At 44.0% G+C, this 19681-nt stretch overlaps 1 protein-coding gene across 4 annotated transcripts in view; it reads right to left on the bottom strand.

The window, feature by feature from the left end:
- Positions 1-19681, bottom strand: part of DOCK11 (dedicator of cytokinesis 11) — a 201503-nt gene that overhangs the window by 60495 nt on the left and 121327 nt on the right. For 3 of the 4 annotated variants that reach the window (XM_030306149.1, XM_030306151.1, XM_030306152.1), the window contains 6 exons: positions 19620-19658; positions 17809-17987; positions 10741-10857; positions 8198-8273; positions 7499-7608; positions 5355-5466 (listed from right to left, as the gene is read on the bottom strand). In XM_030306149.1, coding sequence (XP_030162009.1) covers positions 5355-5466; positions 7499-7608; positions 8198-8273; positions 10741-10857; positions 17809-17987; positions 19620-19658 — 633 coding nt within the window. The remainder of the gene's footprint in view (positions 1-5354; positions 5467-7498; positions 7609-8197; positions 8274-10740; positions 10858-17808; positions 17988-19619; positions 19659-19681) is intronic. The other variant, XM_030306150.1, reaches the window with a different exon arrangement.

Genomic DNA, 19681 nt, shown 5'->3' with positions numbered 1-19681 from the left:
AAGAGCTACTTAGGGAGATTTAAAAAAAAGGGGGGGAAGGGGGAGGGGAAGGGGGAGGGGAAGGGGGAGGGGAAGGGGAAGGGGAAGGGGAAGAAGAAGAAGAAGAAGAAGAAGAAGAAGGACGAGGAGGAGGAAGAGGGGGAAGAGGGGGAAGAGGGGGAAGAGGGGGAAGAGGGGGAAGAGGGGGAAGAGGAGACGAAAGGCTGCCGCCACTTAACTCTCCTTTATTTTTTATCGTTATTTTTTTTAGATTTTATTTTTAAGCAATCCCTACACCCAAGGTGGGGCTGGAAACACAACCCCGAGATCAAGAGTGGCAAAGCTCTACCTACCACTGAGCCAGGCAGGTGCCCCTCTCCATTCCTTTTCTAGGCTACTCAGCTGTAATAGTGCCCTAGCTCTTCTTCTCAACGTAAAAATCGTATAGGTTGTGGCCAAAGCGGCAAACGACAAAATTGCCAGCCCAGCTACAACCTGGGCAAGATAGGGATGAAAGACTTGGCCCTGTCGGCTATGGGGAGGGGGGTGGAGGAGGGAGGAACGTAGGGATTTTGCCTTTAGTTCCAACTGTTTTTAAGACCATGAGTATTGACAGTTTCCAGTGACTACAAAACACGGATCCTCAAGAATAAAAATGCTAAAATAAGGTCAAATTAGATTTGTTTAAAAAAAAATAATCCCAGCAGTGACTTCCGGTCTCCCCCGCTTCCTGCGTTTGGTTGCGTCTCCGCTCACAGAAGCGCAGATAACCCAGAAGCCACTGGGTTTCCGGCCTCTCCTCAAAGAGGCAGCGTGGAGGCGCCATCTTCCCGCTGCCGTGCACCAGATTTTCCCACCGAAAGTCTGGTGCCCCCTTTCCACCGGAACACCAGAACTTTCTGTCCAGTCGTGAGCCACCCCTGTGCCAGCCCTGTGCCCCGAGAGAGCGTCGGAGAAGGTCTGTAAAACGGGTGAAGGCCTCAATCGTGCCGCGGCCTAGTTCTAGCCAGCAGCCCCTCCGCCATTTTGTGGGCGGCCGCGAAGGCGCTGTCAAGCCGTTGGCCCGTCTCAACCGTTTCTAAATCCCAAATCGGTGAGACATGATGCAGGGAGGGAACGCGGGGAGAGGAAACAGGGGAGGTGGCAAGAAACCTTCGGGAAAAGAGAAATTACAGCTTAGTGTATGTGATCTGTCGTCTGACGAATTTAAAAAGACCTGGCTAAGGCTCAGAGAGCTCCATGACAAAGAGCTACGCCGTTTACAGGCAAAATTAGCCAGTTTGAGGAAAGAGCGATTGGCTGACAGAAGGTGGTCGGGCTCCATAGCTAAAATTAAAGAGCTGACCGAGCAACAGAAAGTCCTCAACAGCACCATTCGTGACTTGCGAGACCAGTTAAACTCGAAAGAATGCAAGCGCTGTTTAATAAACGAGACCTACAGGAACACACTGCAGCATGAGTTTTATGGGATCCAGCAACAAAACCTTCACTTTATTGTAGAGCTTACCGCAGAAAGGAATAACTTAAGAGAAGAAAACAAAAGGCTTTCTGCAAAACTGAGAATGACTGAGCAACAGCGTAACTCTTCTCTCAGTAGCGACGAGGACTTAATTCCTTGTACTCAAGCGACTCTGCCAGTTCCTTCGGACAGGGCGTTTGGTCAAGGAGCTCGGGTGCATCTGCCCATGAGATTGACACAGGAATCAGATACCGCCCAGCCGAAATCCGGAGTTCAAAAGGAATCGCAAGAGAGTTCGAAGTTTCCGGTCCCGTTTTACAGTCAGGACCTCTTTGAGGTGCCAGAGACCTCTCCTGAGAGGATTTCTTCTCAAGGCAGTAAGTCCACCTTAAAGAGCAGTGCCAACCCGAAGTCCCCTGAAAGTTTAATTTTAACACCTACACCCAATGTTCAAAAGGGGTATGGATTTCACGAGGGTTCGGACAATCAGGAAGAAAAGTTCGGCCGGCCAAAAAGGAAACACATCTCAACACACAGGACCTTCACACAGAAGTGCAAAAGTCCGATGGACTTCTTCTGGGCCCTTTCCAGTCCTTCTGCCTCAGAAAACCCACCTGTTCAATTGGTGTCTGAAACTTCAGAGGAAAATATGCCTACTTATACTAGACGTAGCATCTTTTCCTCTTTTATAGAGACAAAGGAAGATTCCCCTTTAAATGTACCTCTTGTTGACTCTGGCGGAAAAAGTGGTGGGAAAAGAAGATTAATGGCTAGTGATGTGCAACGCCGCACTGGGTTTCCTGTAAGAGACGGCGGGAACCAGACAGCTTCCAATGAACAATCCACTGAACGATTCACTGTGAAGAACACTAATGAACCTACAGGTGCAGGGTATGGTGCCAACAAGCCTCAAGATGATACCCAAAGCATCAGAATACAGAGAAAAGCCAGGGTACAGTCCAAAAAAAGGGAGAAGTAACCTCCCCTCGTCCTCTCAAGAAAAATGTTTTTCTTTAACAAGAGGACAATTTTCTTGTCACTTCAGACTGTGTAACTGATTACCCCTGACTCTGATTCCGTTTCCTACCCGTGACTCTGATTCCATTTCTTACCCCTGACTCTGATTCCATCTCTCAGGAAATAATATGCACAACAAGAACAAAACAAGTTGGGCAAATGACTAAGACATCAAAACGGTGAATTATTGCCAGTGAATCAAAATCAAATACAGCCACAAAGAGAGAACGACGTTCATTCTTTAGAAGTGTTCGACCTCCATATAAAAATGTAGAGGTCTACTGTCTTTTTTGTTGAACTTAAGTTGCTACTGTTTATGAATCGAAAGCCAAGAGAGGACCTGAAGAGTGTGGACTTGTGAGAGTTCAACACTTAAATGTACATAGACTGACTAAAATATTTACCAGGCAAGACAACGTAACTAGGATACATCCATTGAGAAAGATCCAGAAGCGGATTTTTTTCAGAACAGGATGAATAGGACTTTACACGTACAAAAGATAAAGAGGAGATACGACACAGACCGTATACGAGTTATGAGGAATGTGCTTTTAAACATCAAAAAGCAAGAGCAGAGGAAAGAAAAACCTAACGAACAAAGACCACAGATTTTCAACAAGCATGGTCAACGTTTACAAGAGAAGCAAGAACTATGAAGTTCTCAAGAAACAAAGCAGTTATGGTCTTACCCATGACTTTAAAAAGGCAGCCAGAAGCTTGTCACTGGCTACCAGAGTGGAGGAGAGAAGAACCAGTCATCAGTACCTCTCCCCCTCCTCCTTTTCTTCCTCCCCCTGCCCCCATCTTACTTTCCCTGGGCTGGGGTGGTATTCAACGACTTTTTTTTTTTTCTTTTTTTTTTTTTTTTTTTTTTTTTTTTTTTTTGTTTTCGTGGGTTTTTTTTTTTCATGTGTATTTTGGGCCTTTTTTTTTTTTTTTTTTTAAACATTTATTGAGAAAATTCATGTGCCATATAACACGGCCCATTTAAACAGTGCACAAGACAACAGTTTATAGTATTTTCAGAGAGATGTAAAACCATCCCCCCAGGGTTAGAATATCGTCATTACCCTGAACAGAAGCCCCGCACACAGCCGCAGTCACTATCCGCACATGCCCACTTTCTGCCTTGCAGGACAACAAAAACAGGGAGCTGTGGCTGTAGTTGTTTAACCGATCCATTATCTCTTAGAATGAAATACCGCCAGCATTGAAAATGATCTCCCTTTATTGATTTCTTTACCAAAACAAGGGAAGACATCCTATATAGTCTCAGTATAATCTTTGATTTTTATTCTAAATCATATAGTCTTAGAACTTAAGGATTATAGTTGTTTTGTTATTTGATTAATATATTCTAGTATTTGTTATTAGTATCTAGCTATTTTTAGGATTACTTATTTACTTAACTATTTTGAGAGAGAGCAGGTAGGGGAGGAGCATAGAGAAGAGGACAGAGGATCCGAAGTGGGCGCTGTGCTGACATCGAGAGCCCTATGCGGGGCTCAAACTCATGAACCGTGAGATCCTAACGTGAACCGAAGTCCGATGCTTAACCGATTGAGCCACCCAGGTGCCCGTGCCCCATATCTAGCTATTTTTATTAATGCTTTATTTATTTGTTTTGAGCATGAGAGAACGCGAGCAGGGGCGGGGCAGAGAGGGGAACCGAGGATCTGAAGCAGACAGCTTCAGCAGAGAGCTGTGCTGACAGCAGAGAGCCCTGTGTGGAGCTCGAATTCACAGACTGTGAGATCGTGACCTGAGTCGAAGCCAGATGCTTAACAGACTGGAGCCATCCAGGTACCCCATATCTAGTTATTATTTTTTATTTATTTTTTTAATGTTCGTTCAGTTTTGAGAGACAGAGTGTGAGTGGGAGAGGGAGACACAGAATCTGAAGCAGGTTCCAGGCTCTGAGCTGCCGGCACAGAGCCTGACGCGGGGCTCAAACTCACCATCCGTGAGATCATGACCTGAGCCGAAGTCGGACGCTTCACCAGCTGAGCCACCCAGGCGCCCCTCTAGTTATTTTGTAATGTCTCTCTGGCTAGGTAGCTATCAAATTATTTCGTGTTTTTATATCCTAAGTTATTATAAAAGAAGATTTAAAGTAATATTGACTAAGAATAAAGCAAAAAATAGAAAATAAGTAAGATATAATAATAATCAGAACCCAGGTGCTTTTATGTTCTTCATTCCTGCATACAGGTCTTTTAGTAAAAATACTGAGAAAAGGAAGAAGGGAAGGAATTGTGTAAATAAACGTGGTATTTTGGAATAAGATAACCTTCTGATTTTATTTCCAGAGGACATGCAGTTTATGAAAATCCTTTGGTTACCCTATCATATAAAGAACTGGTCATACCAGCAAATAATACAACAGAACACCGAGGGACAACAAAACGGAGGCTGAAAAAGAACTCGACACGGTCCAGTGCGATACAGCGGTTCTGTGAAGATAACACCGGCATTCGTTCCCCTCGGAAAACCCCCTCCTGTCTTTTTGTTTGCTTCTGTGTTCCAAATCCTGGGTCAAATAAAAGCTAAAGTATTAAATATGACTTCCGCTTATTATGGTTTCCTTCTGTTTACATCGGTCATTTAATGCGTTATAAGTGCTGCCTGAAGAAACACACTGAGCACGTCTAAAACGATGGTCTCATCTTAGAAATTAAACTTGAAATTGAAAAAAATTAATTCAAAGAATCAAACCCGTATGGCCCAAACGATCCTATGTGAAATTAAAAATACAGCCAACACGTAAAGGTCAGGGTCTCCGAAGATGTGTTTCTACGGTGCGTGTATTCTGCCTACCGATGACGATCAAGTATTCATTGCACGAACCTGGGAGGGTGGGTGGGTAGGAGAGATCGTGCTTAATCTGCTGGCAACTCACCTTCAGAAATCATTTTTACTATATACAGGTAGCACATTAAGAGGCTTCTGATTTCATACGGATCCAGTCGGTTATACTGGGATATGCTGTTCCTTGTAGAGCCCTGTCGGGTCTGCAACACAAAGACAGGACTTTTGTGAAACAATATCGGTACTGTAGTTTCCCACAGCCTTGAACTCAACCATTTGCGGGCTTTTTGGTTTTGTTTGTTTGTTTGTTTGGAGGGGGTAGGAAGAGCAGAGGGAGGTGGGGAGAGGGAGAGAATCTTAAGCAGATTCTCAGCCTGACACAGGGCTCGATCTCACGACTGTGAGATCATGGCTCAACCGACTCAGCCACCCAGGCACCCCAACTCAATAACTGCTTGTATCCGCAGTCCTGTTTGGGAAGATTCTAAACCTAACCCCCAGGTTGTTTTTTTTTTTTTATCATACTTAGAAGGTGCATGAGCCGAATCTTTGCTGCTACTGCGTAGAATATTAGCACTAGAAATCACCCTGCGGTCTTCACCAACAGAATAGCCATGAACACCCTGTTTTGTTCCCAGAAGTTCTGTGGGTTTTAGCAGTAGTAAAAACATTTAAATAATCAGATGTGGCTCTTCCAGGAAAAACAGCTTTTGCATGGAGGAACTTAACTAAGGTATATGGAAGCATAGAAACGCTTTCATTTGAATCTTTCAGAGTTTCTTAAAACCCACCCTACAAATAATAGGCCAGGAAACCTCTAGTTTTAAAAAAGAGCTAATAATACACGATAATTACACCAAGGAGAACCCAGTGATGCTTCAAAACTAGAACTTCTACAGAGTAGCGATGTTCCTATTATTTAATGACTTTTGTTAAAATATCAGTTGTTAAGCATGACAAGATCTGACTTGTTCGGGGATTTATATGAATAAGAGTATTAATAATCCAAAGATTATTCACAAGTCTCTTTAACCTCTTTGTCCTTTATCTGCCTTACCCGTGACAGCGCCTGTTGACATAATTCTAAATGACGTGAAATGGGAACCTTTGTGAATAAAATACTATTTACCCCAAGGCTCAAGGAAGTATATTCCAGTGGTTCTCAAGGGGTGGGTTCCCAGCCAGCGGCATCAGCATCACCTGGCAACTTAGAAGTACAAATTGGCAGGCCCCATCCCAGGCTGAATCAGAAATTCTGGGGGTGAGGCCCAGCCATCTGTTTTTATTAAGCCCCCCAGGTTATTCTGATGCCCACCAAGAATGCCGTGGTATAGGAGAAACATTGCTCGAATCAGAAAACCCGGGTTCAGATCTGGCCTGCCACAGCTGTGTCACGACCCCAGCTTTCATTTGTAAATTGAGTTGGAATTTATTATTATTTTTTTCATTTTATTTTTAATGTTCATTTATTTTTGAGACAGAGAGACAGAGCGTGAGTGGGGGAGGAGCAGAGAGAGGGAGACATAGAATCCAAAGCAGGCTCCAGGCTCTGAGCTGTCCGCACACAGCGCGACATGGGGCTCGAACCCACGAACCACGGGATCATGACCTGAGCTGAAGTCGGACGCTTAACCGACTGAGCCACCCAGGCGCCCTGGAATTTATTCTAACCCTAATTTTATATGATTCTACGATCTTACATAGCAGTGTGACAAGGCTGTATTGGTCTAAAATGAGGTTTCTTCTGGTTCAAGGCAGACATACCCCAAACTTTAATGTTAGAGACTGTATTCTGATTAAGTGATGCTGGGACACTGAGATCATCAATTTGAGGACCTAATCTGTTTTGCTCCCATGTTAACGACTCTACCACGAAAGCACGAAAGGCTGAATTAACCCTGCCAGGAAGGGATTTAAATGGCAAGGTGCATTCGATATTTTAAACCTGAACCTGCCCTATCTAGAACAGGTTACGGTGTGTGAGGATTCAAGGAGGTATTCAAAGTCAGAACTCTTAATGATGAATGCCTTCTCCTCCATAAACAGTTTTAAATATCCAAGTAGCAGCTGCCACGATAGGAAGGAACCACCACAACGTCCAAGAATTATTATGGGATGCTTTTCACAGGTCCAGGATGGACTACAGGAGAGTCGAAAGCCTTTTACTTACATAAAAAGAAAGACTGTCGTCGCCTAACGTGTTACTAGGGTTATCCCATATATTTAGGTTCTTACGTTTTCAACAGTTCCGCTCTGATCTGGAAGTCCTGTTACTCCTTCCGGGATGAGGGAACCTCTTGAATCTTCCCGCTTAATCCCATGTCCATTTTGAAAAGCCCCATAAGCTGGAAAAAAGCCGAGTCCTTATCACCAACAGGAAGAACGGTCAAAAAACATTTTTAAAAGTAAGTACTTGGTTAATTAAAATAAAGATAGATGTTAGGGAATAGATCTTGGTCATCTAAAAGGTAAAATTTCTATATTGTATCAAAATGCCCTAAGCCTAACATTTTTCTTTACCTCTTGAAATACTTTACTATGTATGAAGCTACAAGAAGTTCCTTGCAAGTAATAAGTGAAAGCCACACAATTTTAGAGATAATTTTACGGATAAAGAGACTTGGGCCCAGAAAAGGGAACTGTCTTGTCCCAGCCTGGAGACAGATAAGAGGATTGGAAGGCAGTGTTTTTCTCATTATCCCCTCTTCTGTCAGTCTCCCAAAGCTCCATTTTCAACAAGCTGAGATAAGGAAACTTAAATAAAAAGAGTGGCCGCCAGTGTGAGTCAGATTTGAATTAAACTTCAGTAGAGATCATGCTATGTATAGTTTTTATTATGAAATATCCCCCCCCCAAAAAAAAACCACCCCAGAGAAGCACAGGGTGCATTTCTAAACAGCCATGCGATGTATCATCTTTAAAGGACTGAAGTACCCGTGTCTTTGTCAGCGGTCAGACTCCCTCTATTTGTAGGTGAAGTGAAGCCGCAGGCGAACTCATCCCTGGATGCCTGTAACACAGCGTGAGAACTAGGTCATTTAAACAAACGTGCCCACGAGGAGGAGAGAAATCGGAATGAACAGAAGGAGATGGGACCCTAACTTGAAACAAAGCTCACTGTGGAAGTCCGAGTCAGGTATCGCTATTGGTATTTAGGGGACACCTCTTTAAAATGGGACACTAGCATACTGTGGCCAGCGTGGCCTCTGGCCGGGTACTTGAACTCTGGGTGGCTGGTAAAAGCTATAACTGACTGCAGTCTAGTCTCGGTTCAGTTCTCTTCCTTGGTACCAGGGGCGATGCTGGCAGGGCGGGCGTGACCGGAAGCCCTAGGTGAGCTTGAGCCACAGAAGAAAAGAAGAGAGAAGTAAAATATTTCCCAACATCACTGTCCAACGTTGTGGCGTGAGCCTGGGCAGGAGTTACTGCGTTTGTGAAGAAAGAGCAGCCTGGAACCCAGGCACCGAAACGTGGCACCTGCACGGAGCCCATTTCCGCAATAAGCTATAGGTAATCAAGCCATCGGGGAGGCTCACGAGCAGCTTTCTCAGGAACCCAAGGCCGGCTTGACAAAGCGACTAGGACATTTGATCGGGGTGGCTTCCAAAGGCAGCTGTGAAGGACACGGTTTAACCTGCCACCGAACAAAATGACACGGCTACTGAAAGCGTGAGGGTGATCTTGGGCCATTGTGGAACACGGAGCGGGGACAGGGCAGGACTTAATGGCTAAAAAGCGTACAGTTCTGGGTACTACATTTTATTTATTTATTTATTTATTTACCCGAAGTTTATTTATCTTTGAGGGAGAGAGAGAAAGAGTGCGTACAGGGGACGGGCAGAGAGAGAGGGAGAGAGAGAATCCCAAGTAGGCTCCACACTGTCAGCGCACAGCCTGATGCGGGGCTCGATCCCACGAACCGCGAGATCGTGACCTGAGCCAAAATCAGGAGTTGGACGCTCGACCAACTGACCCACCCAGGTGCCCCTGAGCACCACATTTTAATAGGGTGATCAGTAAAATGGAGCATATCCAGAAACGTGTAACCAAGATTGTAAAGGGTTTTAGAATGACACATGATGAAGTGGAGATATCTGGCCTGGAGAAAAACTTAGAAGGCACTTGTGTAAGGGGTATCATGTGGAGGTGGGAATAGATGTGTTCTACGTAACTCTAAGAATGCAAAACCAGGACAAGTAGATCAGAGAACCTTTCAGGCCTAACGTGAGAAGGACAGTTTTAATTATCACAATGGTAAAACGTTCTTTTGCCAAATGGGAGACTGACCACCCTCCAAAGTTCCTTTTAATGCTAAGATTCTAAAGGGAGAAAAAGCACAGACCAATTGGGCTGAGCAAACAGCAGCTCATCAAGAAGAAACGAAGGCGTCGGGCTCTGGGCTGATGGCTCAGAGCCTGGAGCCTGTTTCCGATTCTGTGTCTCCCTCTCTCTCTGCCCCTCCCCCGTTCATGCTCTGTCTCTCTCTGTCCCAAAAATAAATAAAATTTGAAAAAAAAAAAAAAATTAAAAAAAAAAAAAATGGGGCGCCTGGGTGGCGCAGTCGGTTAAGCGTCTGACTTCAGCCAGGTCACGATCTCGCGGTCCGTGAGTTCGAGCCCCGCATCGGGCTCTGGGCTGATGGCTCAGAGCCTGGAGCCTGTTTCCGATTCTGTGTCTCCCTCTCTCTCTGCCCCTCCCCCGTTCATGCTCTGTCTCTCTCTGTCCCAAAAATAAATAAAATTTGAAAAAAAAAAAAATTTTAAAGAAGAAACGAAGGAAGGCTGTCCTGGGAAGGGAGAAGCAAAGGAATATGGTTTAACCCCTGGTGCCTAACATTTGGGAAAGGAGGAACCTTTTCATTCAGTTTTCCAGTTGAATAAATATATGAAGGCAAATAACAAATCTTAACAACCAACACTGGGTACAAGGGATTCCTGGTACTCTCTGGGACCTTGTTACTCAAAGTGGGGTCCTTGAGGGGCGCCTGGGTGGCTCAGTCGGTTGAGCGTCCGACTTCAGCTCAGGTCACGATCTCGCGGTCCGTGAGTTCGAGCCCCGCATCGGGCTCTTGGCTGACGGCTCGGAGCCTGCTTCCGATTCTGCGTCTCCCTCTCTCTCTGCCCCTCCCCCGTTCATGTTCTGTCTCTCTCTGTCTCAAAAATCAATAAACGTTAAAAAAAAATTAAAAAAAAAAAAAGTGGGGTCCTTGGGCCAGAGGCAGCCAAAAGGGTCTTAGAAATACACAGCCTCAAACGCCACCCCAGGCCTACTGAATTAGAATCTCTGTTATAACAAATCCCCCAGGTGATCGTAGGCACGTTAAAGTTTGAGCGCTGCTCTAGAAAAAAAGTATGCAGAAGTCAAAAAATGGAATGAAAAGGGATGATGAAGACAGAGACCACAGAGCACAGGACCCCAATTCTAAACGCATTCAATAAAACAGGATAAAACATCAGCGGGAACACATTGCTACTTACAGAACTGGGCACGGCTGCACAAGGGTACATAGTGTCTCGACCAGCTAATCGCTGTATATTTTCCAAGAGCAGTCCAACAAACGGGAGGTACAACTGTGCTATTTTGGCTTGTTGGTTCTGGAAAAGAATGACCAAAAGCTTAGTAGGCAGGCAATATGCATACATCACAAATAAAGTTGGCCCCGTCTATCAGTTTTAAGGCTCAAAGGGGGCTAATATCCTCAACAAATTAGGGAAGCAGGAGTCTGTTTGTACTCACGGTCTCAAAACTAACTACCGCCGAACTTTCTTGGTATTTGGATTTACACATGATACAGAGTCAAATCACCTCCTTCAAACGTAACTACATAAAGTACAGGGCAAAAGTTTATTCTTTAAAAATTGCTTTTATGTTTATTTATGAGAGAGACAGAGCCTGAGCGGGGGAGAGGCAGAGAGAGAGAGGGAGGCACAGAATCTGAAGCTGGGGAGGGCTGAGTCTACATGAGCACAGGGATTGTGCCTGTCTCGTTCACTGCTTCAACCCCAGTGCCTGGCCAGATGAAAAGATGGTCAATACACGTTAAGCTGAATGGATGAACAAACAGAAGAAGTGAAAAATAGTGAGTTACTCTATTCCTTAAAGAAACATTTTTTTTTTTTGTTTTGATCAAAGCAATGAAGATAATGTGATCTTGGGGGTGCCTGGGTGGCTGAGTCGGTTAAGCATCCAACTTCAGCTCAGGCCATGATCTCGAAGTTCATGAGTTCGAGCCCCACGTCGGGCTCTGTGCTGACAGCTCAGAGCCTGGAGCCTACTTTGGATTCTGTGTCTCCCTCTCTCTCGGCCCCTTCCCCACTCATGTTCCATCTCTCTCTCAAAAATAAATACACATTAAAATACATATATAATGTGATCTTGGCCTCTTGAGTCAATTGGAAGACTTGGGAGATTAATATATTTGTAAATAAATATATTTATTTATCCACAGGCCACTAGTAGTCTTAATGTGGTACCTCTTATAAAAATATATATTTTTTATAAATGTTTATTTTTAACAGAGATAACACACGCGTTTGAGCTGGGGAGGGACAGAGAGAGAGGGAGACAGAGGACCTGAAGTGGGCTCTTTGCTGAGAGGGGACAGCACAATGTGGGGCTCGAACCCACGAACCATGAGATCATGACCTGAGTCAAAGTCAGACGCTTGACCGGCTGAGCCACCCAGGCGCCCCTCTTATGAAAATGTATTTACTGCTTTTCTCAGCTCTAGACATTCCTCATCCAAGATGTACTCAAGTCAGCAAAAACTGTGGTTGCAACGGCATAAAAGTTGCCCTCCGCATTTCATGACTTTGGGACGTCTGTCTGGAGACTTAGGTAAGGCCTCGAGGGCTCAGTAGTCAACCTACGGAATACAGAGTAACAGTATCTCATGGTTCCTTGAGTTTGAACAATGTTGCATATTGTTCATTATTTCTGGGAACCTGTCCCAGACCATGCTGATGTGCACGGAGGTTTGAGAACCAATGATCTAGTCCAAGTGCAGTCCAAGACAGGAACGGCTCTTACCCGCATCCCTGACAAATGGTTAACTTTTACACTTCTCCTTAAACACGCCAGCCTCTTCCTGGCTTCTGTCAGAAAGGCCGTTTAGCTGATTTAGTCCTTGTAAGTTCTACCCGGTAGGTATAGCTCTGCCCTTTGGAGCGACAAAGAGTAAGGATGCTTCCACTCTTACATGGCAACTCTCTAAGTATTTAAAGACTGTTACCCCGAAATCATTTCGTTCATCCTTGGCATGGCCAAATGGCCCTAGTTACTTTCCTTATTACTTTTTATTAAGTTTTTTCTTTTTATTTGGAGAGAGAAAGGGGGGAGGGAGGGAGGGAGAGAGAGAGAGAGAGAGAGAATCCTAAGCAGGTTCTGCCCTGTCAGCACAGAGCCTGACAAGGGGGCTCGAAATCACGAACCGGGAGATCATGACCTGAGCTGAAGTCAGATGCTTGACTGACTGAGGAGCCACCCAGGCGCCCCTCCTTCATTCTTCACATAACTTTGGTCTCAAGATTTTTCACCATCATGATCACTCTTTTTTGGCAGTTCTCTAGTTTTTCAGTGTCCCACTTTGGATCTGACAGGTAGTACGGTCTAGTGGCTAAGAGCATAGATTGTGGATTTAACATTTTTTAAATGTTCTATTGTTTATTTTTGAGAGAGAGACAGACACAGAGACAGAGCGCCAGCAGGGGAGGGGCAGAGAGAGAGAGGGAGACACAGAATCAGAAGCAGGCTCCAGGCTCTGGGCTGTCAGCCCAGGGCCCGATGCGGGGCTTGAACTCAAGAACCATGAGATCGTGACCTGAGTTGAAGTTGGACACTTAACTGACTGAGCCACCCAGGGGGCCCCAGACTGTGGATTTTAGACAGATGTGAATTCCAGGTCTCCTGTTCCTAGGCTGTGATCAAGTCACTGAACCACAGTTTTCTCTTTGGTAAAATGGGGATAATAGTATTAATTCATGAGGTATTTAACACACTGTCTGACATGCAGCAAGTCCTCAGTAAATTTCAGCTGCTATTATTATAGCTTCTAGATGCGAGTCCACTTTGGTTGGATAGTGAGTGATCACTAGGGAAGGAGATAATTACAATTCTCTCAGGGGAACAGGAACACAGGGAAACGTACAGTCAGTGTAAAACATATTAAGCCTTGCCCGCACAAAAGACAAAAAAAACAACCTAAGAATCTAGCACTAGAAGATGGTTTAAATTTTTTTTTTTTCAACGTTTATTTATTTTTGGGACAGAGAGAGACAGAGCATGAACGGGGGAGGAGCAGAGAGAGAGGGAGACACAGAATCGGAAACAGGCTCCAGGCTCCGAGCCATCAGCCCAGAGCCTGACGCGGGGCTCGAACTCCCGGACCGCGAGATCGTGACCTGGCTGAAGTCGGACGCTTAACCGACTGCGCCACCCAGGCGCCCCTAGAAGATGGTTTAAAGTAAGGTGTTATCCAGGGGCGCCTGGCTGGCTCAGTTGGTGGAAAGTGAGACTCCTGATCTCGGGGTTGTGAGTTCAAGGCCCACGTTGGGTGTGGAGCCTACTTAAAAAATAAATAAAATAAGGTATATCCATCCATGTGGTGGAATAATATGCAGGTTTTTTAAGACTCTTCAGGATGTATTATTAAATAAAAACAGAAAAACGCATAATGGCTTCCAATTATACATACACACATATATACATATACATATATGCCTGTGCATGCACAAAGTAGAACTATGTAGATAAAACTGGCAACAGTAGCTACTGCTGGAGAGATGAACTGGGGCATGGGGATAAGGAATGGAGAGAAGCATTTTGATTTTTTTAACCATGTACATTGATTACTTAAAAAAAGGTGGGGGGGGGGGCGGGGGAGGAGGGAGTACAGCAAAACAATCTGCCCACAGCTCAGGTAGGCACTGCAATCCTCTTAGGTGTCAGCATCATTTGCAGTGGGTACAGGAACAGATACAAACGTCAATCATTGGACGTTTTTGTTCTGAGTAGGAAAGAGGTCTCGTAGTAATTATAACAAGTTGGCAGATCTCCCAACGCCGTTTACGAGTAGCACAGAATAGGGACCAGTGACATCTTGAAAATTTCACTGGAGGAGAGGAAGAGGAGTAGCAAGTATGACAAGGGGACCTCAAAGCAGCCTTTCCGTTGGAAGCATTTTTTTTTCCTTGACTGCGTATTTATTCGGGCTCACTTTGGGAGACCCCCCCCCCCAAATTATGGGAGCCTACGGGCGCCTGGGTGGCTCATTTGGTTGAGCATCTGACTCTTCATTTTGGCTCAGGTCATGATCTCGAGGTCCATGAGATCAAGCCCCACGTCAGGCTCTGTGCTGACAGAGCAGAGCCTGCTTGGGACTCTCTCTCTCTCTCTGCTCACACTCTCTCTCTTGAAACACACACACACACACACACACACACACACACACACACACACACATTTAAAAAAGTTATGGGAGCCTAACGCTTCCCCCTCTATCTTCACCTTGGCATCATTAATGGTGAATACGTTTTACTTGAATGTCTTTGACAAATGACCCCTGACTCAGGCCACCCGTGAATTCTTTGGACCCAACAGAGAAAGGAACTGAAGCTTTGGCTAACCAGGCCCATGAAGCAAAGTTCTACTGGAGAGGATTTCATAGTCTTTTAATAGCTGTTTAAAGCCTTTGAACACAGAGAAGAGGGCTTTAGAAGCTCCTGAAAGGGTAATGAGCTTAGCATTTCAACCTTTCCCCTCCTCCAAAACCTCAAATACTCAAAGGGGCATAGTGCTGAACTTACTTACAGGTAACAATAGTTACGTGTGTATGTGTGTACGTATACTGTTCTCAGAATTTTAAAAAGGAAATAATGTCCAAATAGGTGACAGTATTTGAAATCCCACGTCGAGGTAAGACACAAGTGATATCCCATGTTCCTTCACTTTCATCTGAAGAGGTAGGGGTAAATATGACACAGCTTCCTGCTCCTGGGAGGGGAAGTTCATCTTGTACTTTTCCCGCGAATCCTTTGAAATCATGGCTAAAGACCTTTTCTTCCACACTGCACAAGATTCTCTTCTGTACTACTAGGCATCAGCAGCGGGGGTAACTGGCAGTTTTAAAGGCTTGACAAAGTCTGGGTGGAATGGCTGACGTTTGAGAGATCTGTCCGTTTAGATGCATTCTACTGGTTAACTCGCGTGACGTCACCATCAACATTCACAAAAAAAGAAAATGGCACAAAATGGAGTGAAGCGCACTAAGTGGGCAGATGTTACTATATAGCTATAAGGTGCCCCAAACCAACGTAAACCGCAGTAACAAACCACATCTTAAAGCCGAGTTTAAACCTACTTTAAGATAGAATCTAAAGCTGAGTTTAAATTTACTTTCAGATAGAATCACATAGAGAATTAGCAAAATCGATAGGAAACAAACAAACAAAAAAACCTTTGTAATTAAAGAAGTATAAGCGGAACGGAGCCGGCAGGCATTTTCTGTTATTTACTTATTTATTTTTTTCAGTTTATTCATTTTGAGAGCGAGACCGAACATGCAAGCGCATGCACAAGCGGGGGAGGGGCAGAGAGAAGGCGAGACAGAATCCCAAGCAGGCTCTGTGCTGATGGCGCAGATATGGGGCTGGAACTCACGAACTGTGAGACAGTGACCTGAGCCAAGATCAAGAGTCGCAGGCTGAACTGACCGAGCCGCCCAGGCGCCCCAGGCATTTTCTGTTTATTAAGAACAAATGGGAATACTGTAGAAAAAGAATAAGCCCTATCTCCGAGGCAGCGTTCCAAAGTGATTATAATAATAAATGATTTCCTAACTTTTATTTGTATTTGAACGTGAAAACAAAGGGACACGTTATTTTTTTATTTAAAAAAATGTTTTTTTTTTAAATTTTTACTTATTTATTTAATTTTATTCAAATTCTCATTAGTTGACATACGCTGCAATATTGGTTTCAGGACTTGAATTCAGTGTTTCACCGCTTCCATACAACACCCAGGGCTCATCACAACGAGTGCCCTCCTTAATACCTATCACCCATTTAGCCCATCCCCCACTCACCTCCCTACGTCAACCGTCGGTTTGTTCTCTATCGTTAAGAACCTCTTGTGGTTTGTTTCCCTCTCTTCTCTTCCCCCCTCTTCCCCTATGTTCATCTGTTTTGATCTTAAATTCCACATGTGAGTAAAATCATATAGTATTTGTCTTTCTCTCATTGACTTATTTAGCTTAGCATAATACATTCTAGCTCCATCATTGAAAATGGCAGTGGGACAAATTATCAATCACGAAACAGTAGGATGTTACCTTGAGGCATTTGATTCCAGGTATATAAGTTAGGTCACTCTAAATCCATAGAGTTCACACTCTACTTAAGAAAAAATGTCTTTTAATGTTTATTTATTTCTGAGGAAGAGAGACAGAGCATGAGAGGGGGAGACAGAAGCCGAAGCAGGCTCCAGGCTCTGAGCCGTCAACACAGAGCCCGAGGCGGGGCTCGAACTCACAGACTGCGAGATCATGACCTGAGCCGAAGTCGGACACTTAAGCGACTGAGCCACCCAGGCACCCCTGCAACCTACTTTTTTAAGCCCATGGGGTTTAATGGTAATAAGAGCAGAGAATACTTGTTAAAGGTACAGCCAACAGCAACTACAGCTATGGCCTTCACACATAGACAAGGTGTAATGTATATATAAGGTTTATAGCCACATCCACATTTTTTCAGTAAGAAAAATCTTCATTGTCCATACTTCATATTTGACATAGTTAACATGTCTTACTACTAATCATTTAATCCATAATATAACCGACTTGAGCACATATATTAAGTTATATATTTGAAAGAACGCACGTGGCCATAACCGTGTATGATTTTTTAAAAATCATTAGTTTACGTACCAATCATAAGCAGTTATGTTGTTCATGAAGCAGTTATGTTGTTCTTTATACACGATTTGAGAAACCAATGTTTTTCTCCAATAGTTAACTGAACGGTACTTTATTTTATTTTTATGTATTTATTTTTTGCAGTAGGCTCCACGCCCCCCTGGGTGGCTCAATTGGTTCAGCATCCGACTTCGGCTCAGGTCATGATCTCGCGGTCTGTGAGTTCGAGCCCCGCGTCGGGCTCTGTGCTGACAGCTCAGAGCCTGGAGCCTGCTTCGGATTCTGTGTCTCCCTCTCTCTGCCCCTCTCCCGTTCACGCTCTGTCTCTCTCTCTCTCTCAAAACTAAACAAACATTAAAAAATTAAAGACAGAACAAAAAAAGGAGGACCCACACACCAATGTGGGGATTGAACTCAAAAGCCTGAGATCAAGAGTGGCATGGTTTACTGACTGAGCCAGCCAGGCAACCTCCTAATGAACAGTATTTTTAAAACCTAACCATACTGAGACAAATCTTACTTACAAAAGTAAGTTCGCCAATGCTCATATTACGTTCCTTACTGAAGACTCCATCTTTAATGTAATTATCTCGGCAGAAATTGACTAATGCGATACTGATTATACGGACATCCTTACCTTGTGCTGGTATCTAGTGTCAAATGCATGTTTTATCAAAAGATTCTTTATGACAGAGATAGCTGTATATCTGATCTCGTAATTGTCTTGCAGAGCAATGGAGGTTTCCCTCAGAAGTAAACCGACCAAGAAGTGATGCTTGCAATATTCATCTGATAAACTGTATTCAAGATTTGAATCTGCAGTACAATGAAATTTAAAGCCCGTTTACAAAAACAGTAATTACTTTAACATTAAAATACTGCGTTTATTACTTAGCAAACACGTGGTCATGCTCGCAAGAGCTATCATTTTGCCATTAACAAACGTGAACAATTCTTTTGTCATACAGAAGGAGCATGCAAAATTTTTACAAGACAGGCGCACTCATAATTAGGGTATGTGATAGCCTTAATGATCACGTCAGTGGGTAAGAGAGTCCCTAGATTTCTTTGTCCTACATTCTGTTGAACTCTTAGGAATCTTAAGATAGAACCCAGAATGAAAGAATACTATATTTGGCAATGTCTTAACACATTTCTTTTGATCTGAAGAGCTTTAGTTACAACTACAAATTGGACCGATTCCATACAACAATGCTTGAATTACTGATCTGTTTACACTTGTCAAAAGTAGGAAAAAGAAGGCAAAGACAACTGAATCGTTCTAATGGGATTAACTATCGACTATTCTAGTAGATGTTCCATCCCGGCCTGGATGCATGTCAACCCCCCTTCATCAGCAAATACAGACCTTTGATTTCATAAAATCACTTCGAACTAGGTCTTTCGCTCCCTTTTGGACCTCAGTCCATTTTAAATCCCCGCTGCCCATATCTTGGTTGGGACTTGCCTTATAACTACTCACAAGGGATCGTGATCAAGTTTAGCAATTTCTACGGTAGACTTTTACAATCTGTATTTCCTCTCCTCTACCCTACCCTTGAATTGAATGAGGCCATAAAGCTGAAGGATAGGTTTTCTATTTTTTTTTTCTTTTTGGCCTCCTCTTTAGCAGTTAATATAATGCTATGTATTCAGTTAGGACATAGTAAGTGCTGTGAGTAGTCAGATTCAATCCTAAATCCTGATGATACGTCCACCCCTTCTGTTCTCGGACTTCCTCATAGCTACCAATAAATCACGGGGAAGTATTCGAGCCACACATGCTCAGAATCTAACACGGGAGTGGTTGAACGGGGATGCTTGGTTTCTTAAATATGTTGCCTTCATTTACGCTGGCTAGAATTCAATGACTGAAACCACTGCTCAGCAGCTACTCCCCTGGAGACCAAGGCAGCTGATTTTCTTCTTGCCATTGGTCACCCTCTTTTGTGAACCCCCACCACTTTCTACGCACGAGGGCCAAGAATAACTGAGCAGGCGGGGGGGGGGGCTTTATGTGGGGAGATTTTGCAACGGCAGTAGGTTTTTCACTTCAGTGCTTTGAATAAATCCAATCAGGTAGTTTCATCCACACCTTCAAAACTGTCACCAAGCAGTCATTAGACAGGGTCGGAGAGGAGGGAGGGAAGCCTGGGACAGAGGGCACTGGCTCAAAGAATAGATACACCCTCCGGTCCCCTTGCTGGCTTGAGCAGGAGCTTGTTTGCAAGCAATCGGTGTTCAAGCTTATTTTAAGAGGAAACAAATATACTGCCTCATACACCACCTCCTAGGTTTTCTAAGTACGTTAGCTTAAAGCCTCACTGTGTGTGGCTAGGGAGAATGTGAATAAGCAAACAAAGCCCCCCCGTCCATCTTAAGCCATTCATCAAATCAATGGTTTTTCAAGACAGTTAACTACTTTAGAGTGAACCGAGTTAAACCTACCTACTGAAGTCAAACGGTCCACCGCAAATGAAAAAAAATCTAATTAATATATGAAAAGAAAA

Source organism: Lynx canadensis, chromosome X, assembly GCF_007474595.2.
Source record: "Lynx canadensis isolate LIC74 chromosome X, mLynCan4.pri.v2, whole genome shotgun sequence".
In the NCBI taxonomy this organism is placed as follows: Eukaryota; Metazoa; Chordata; class Mammalia; order Carnivora; family Felidae; genus Lynx; species Lynx canadensis.
This window is presented reverse-complemented; position numbering and strand designations above follow the sequence as displayed.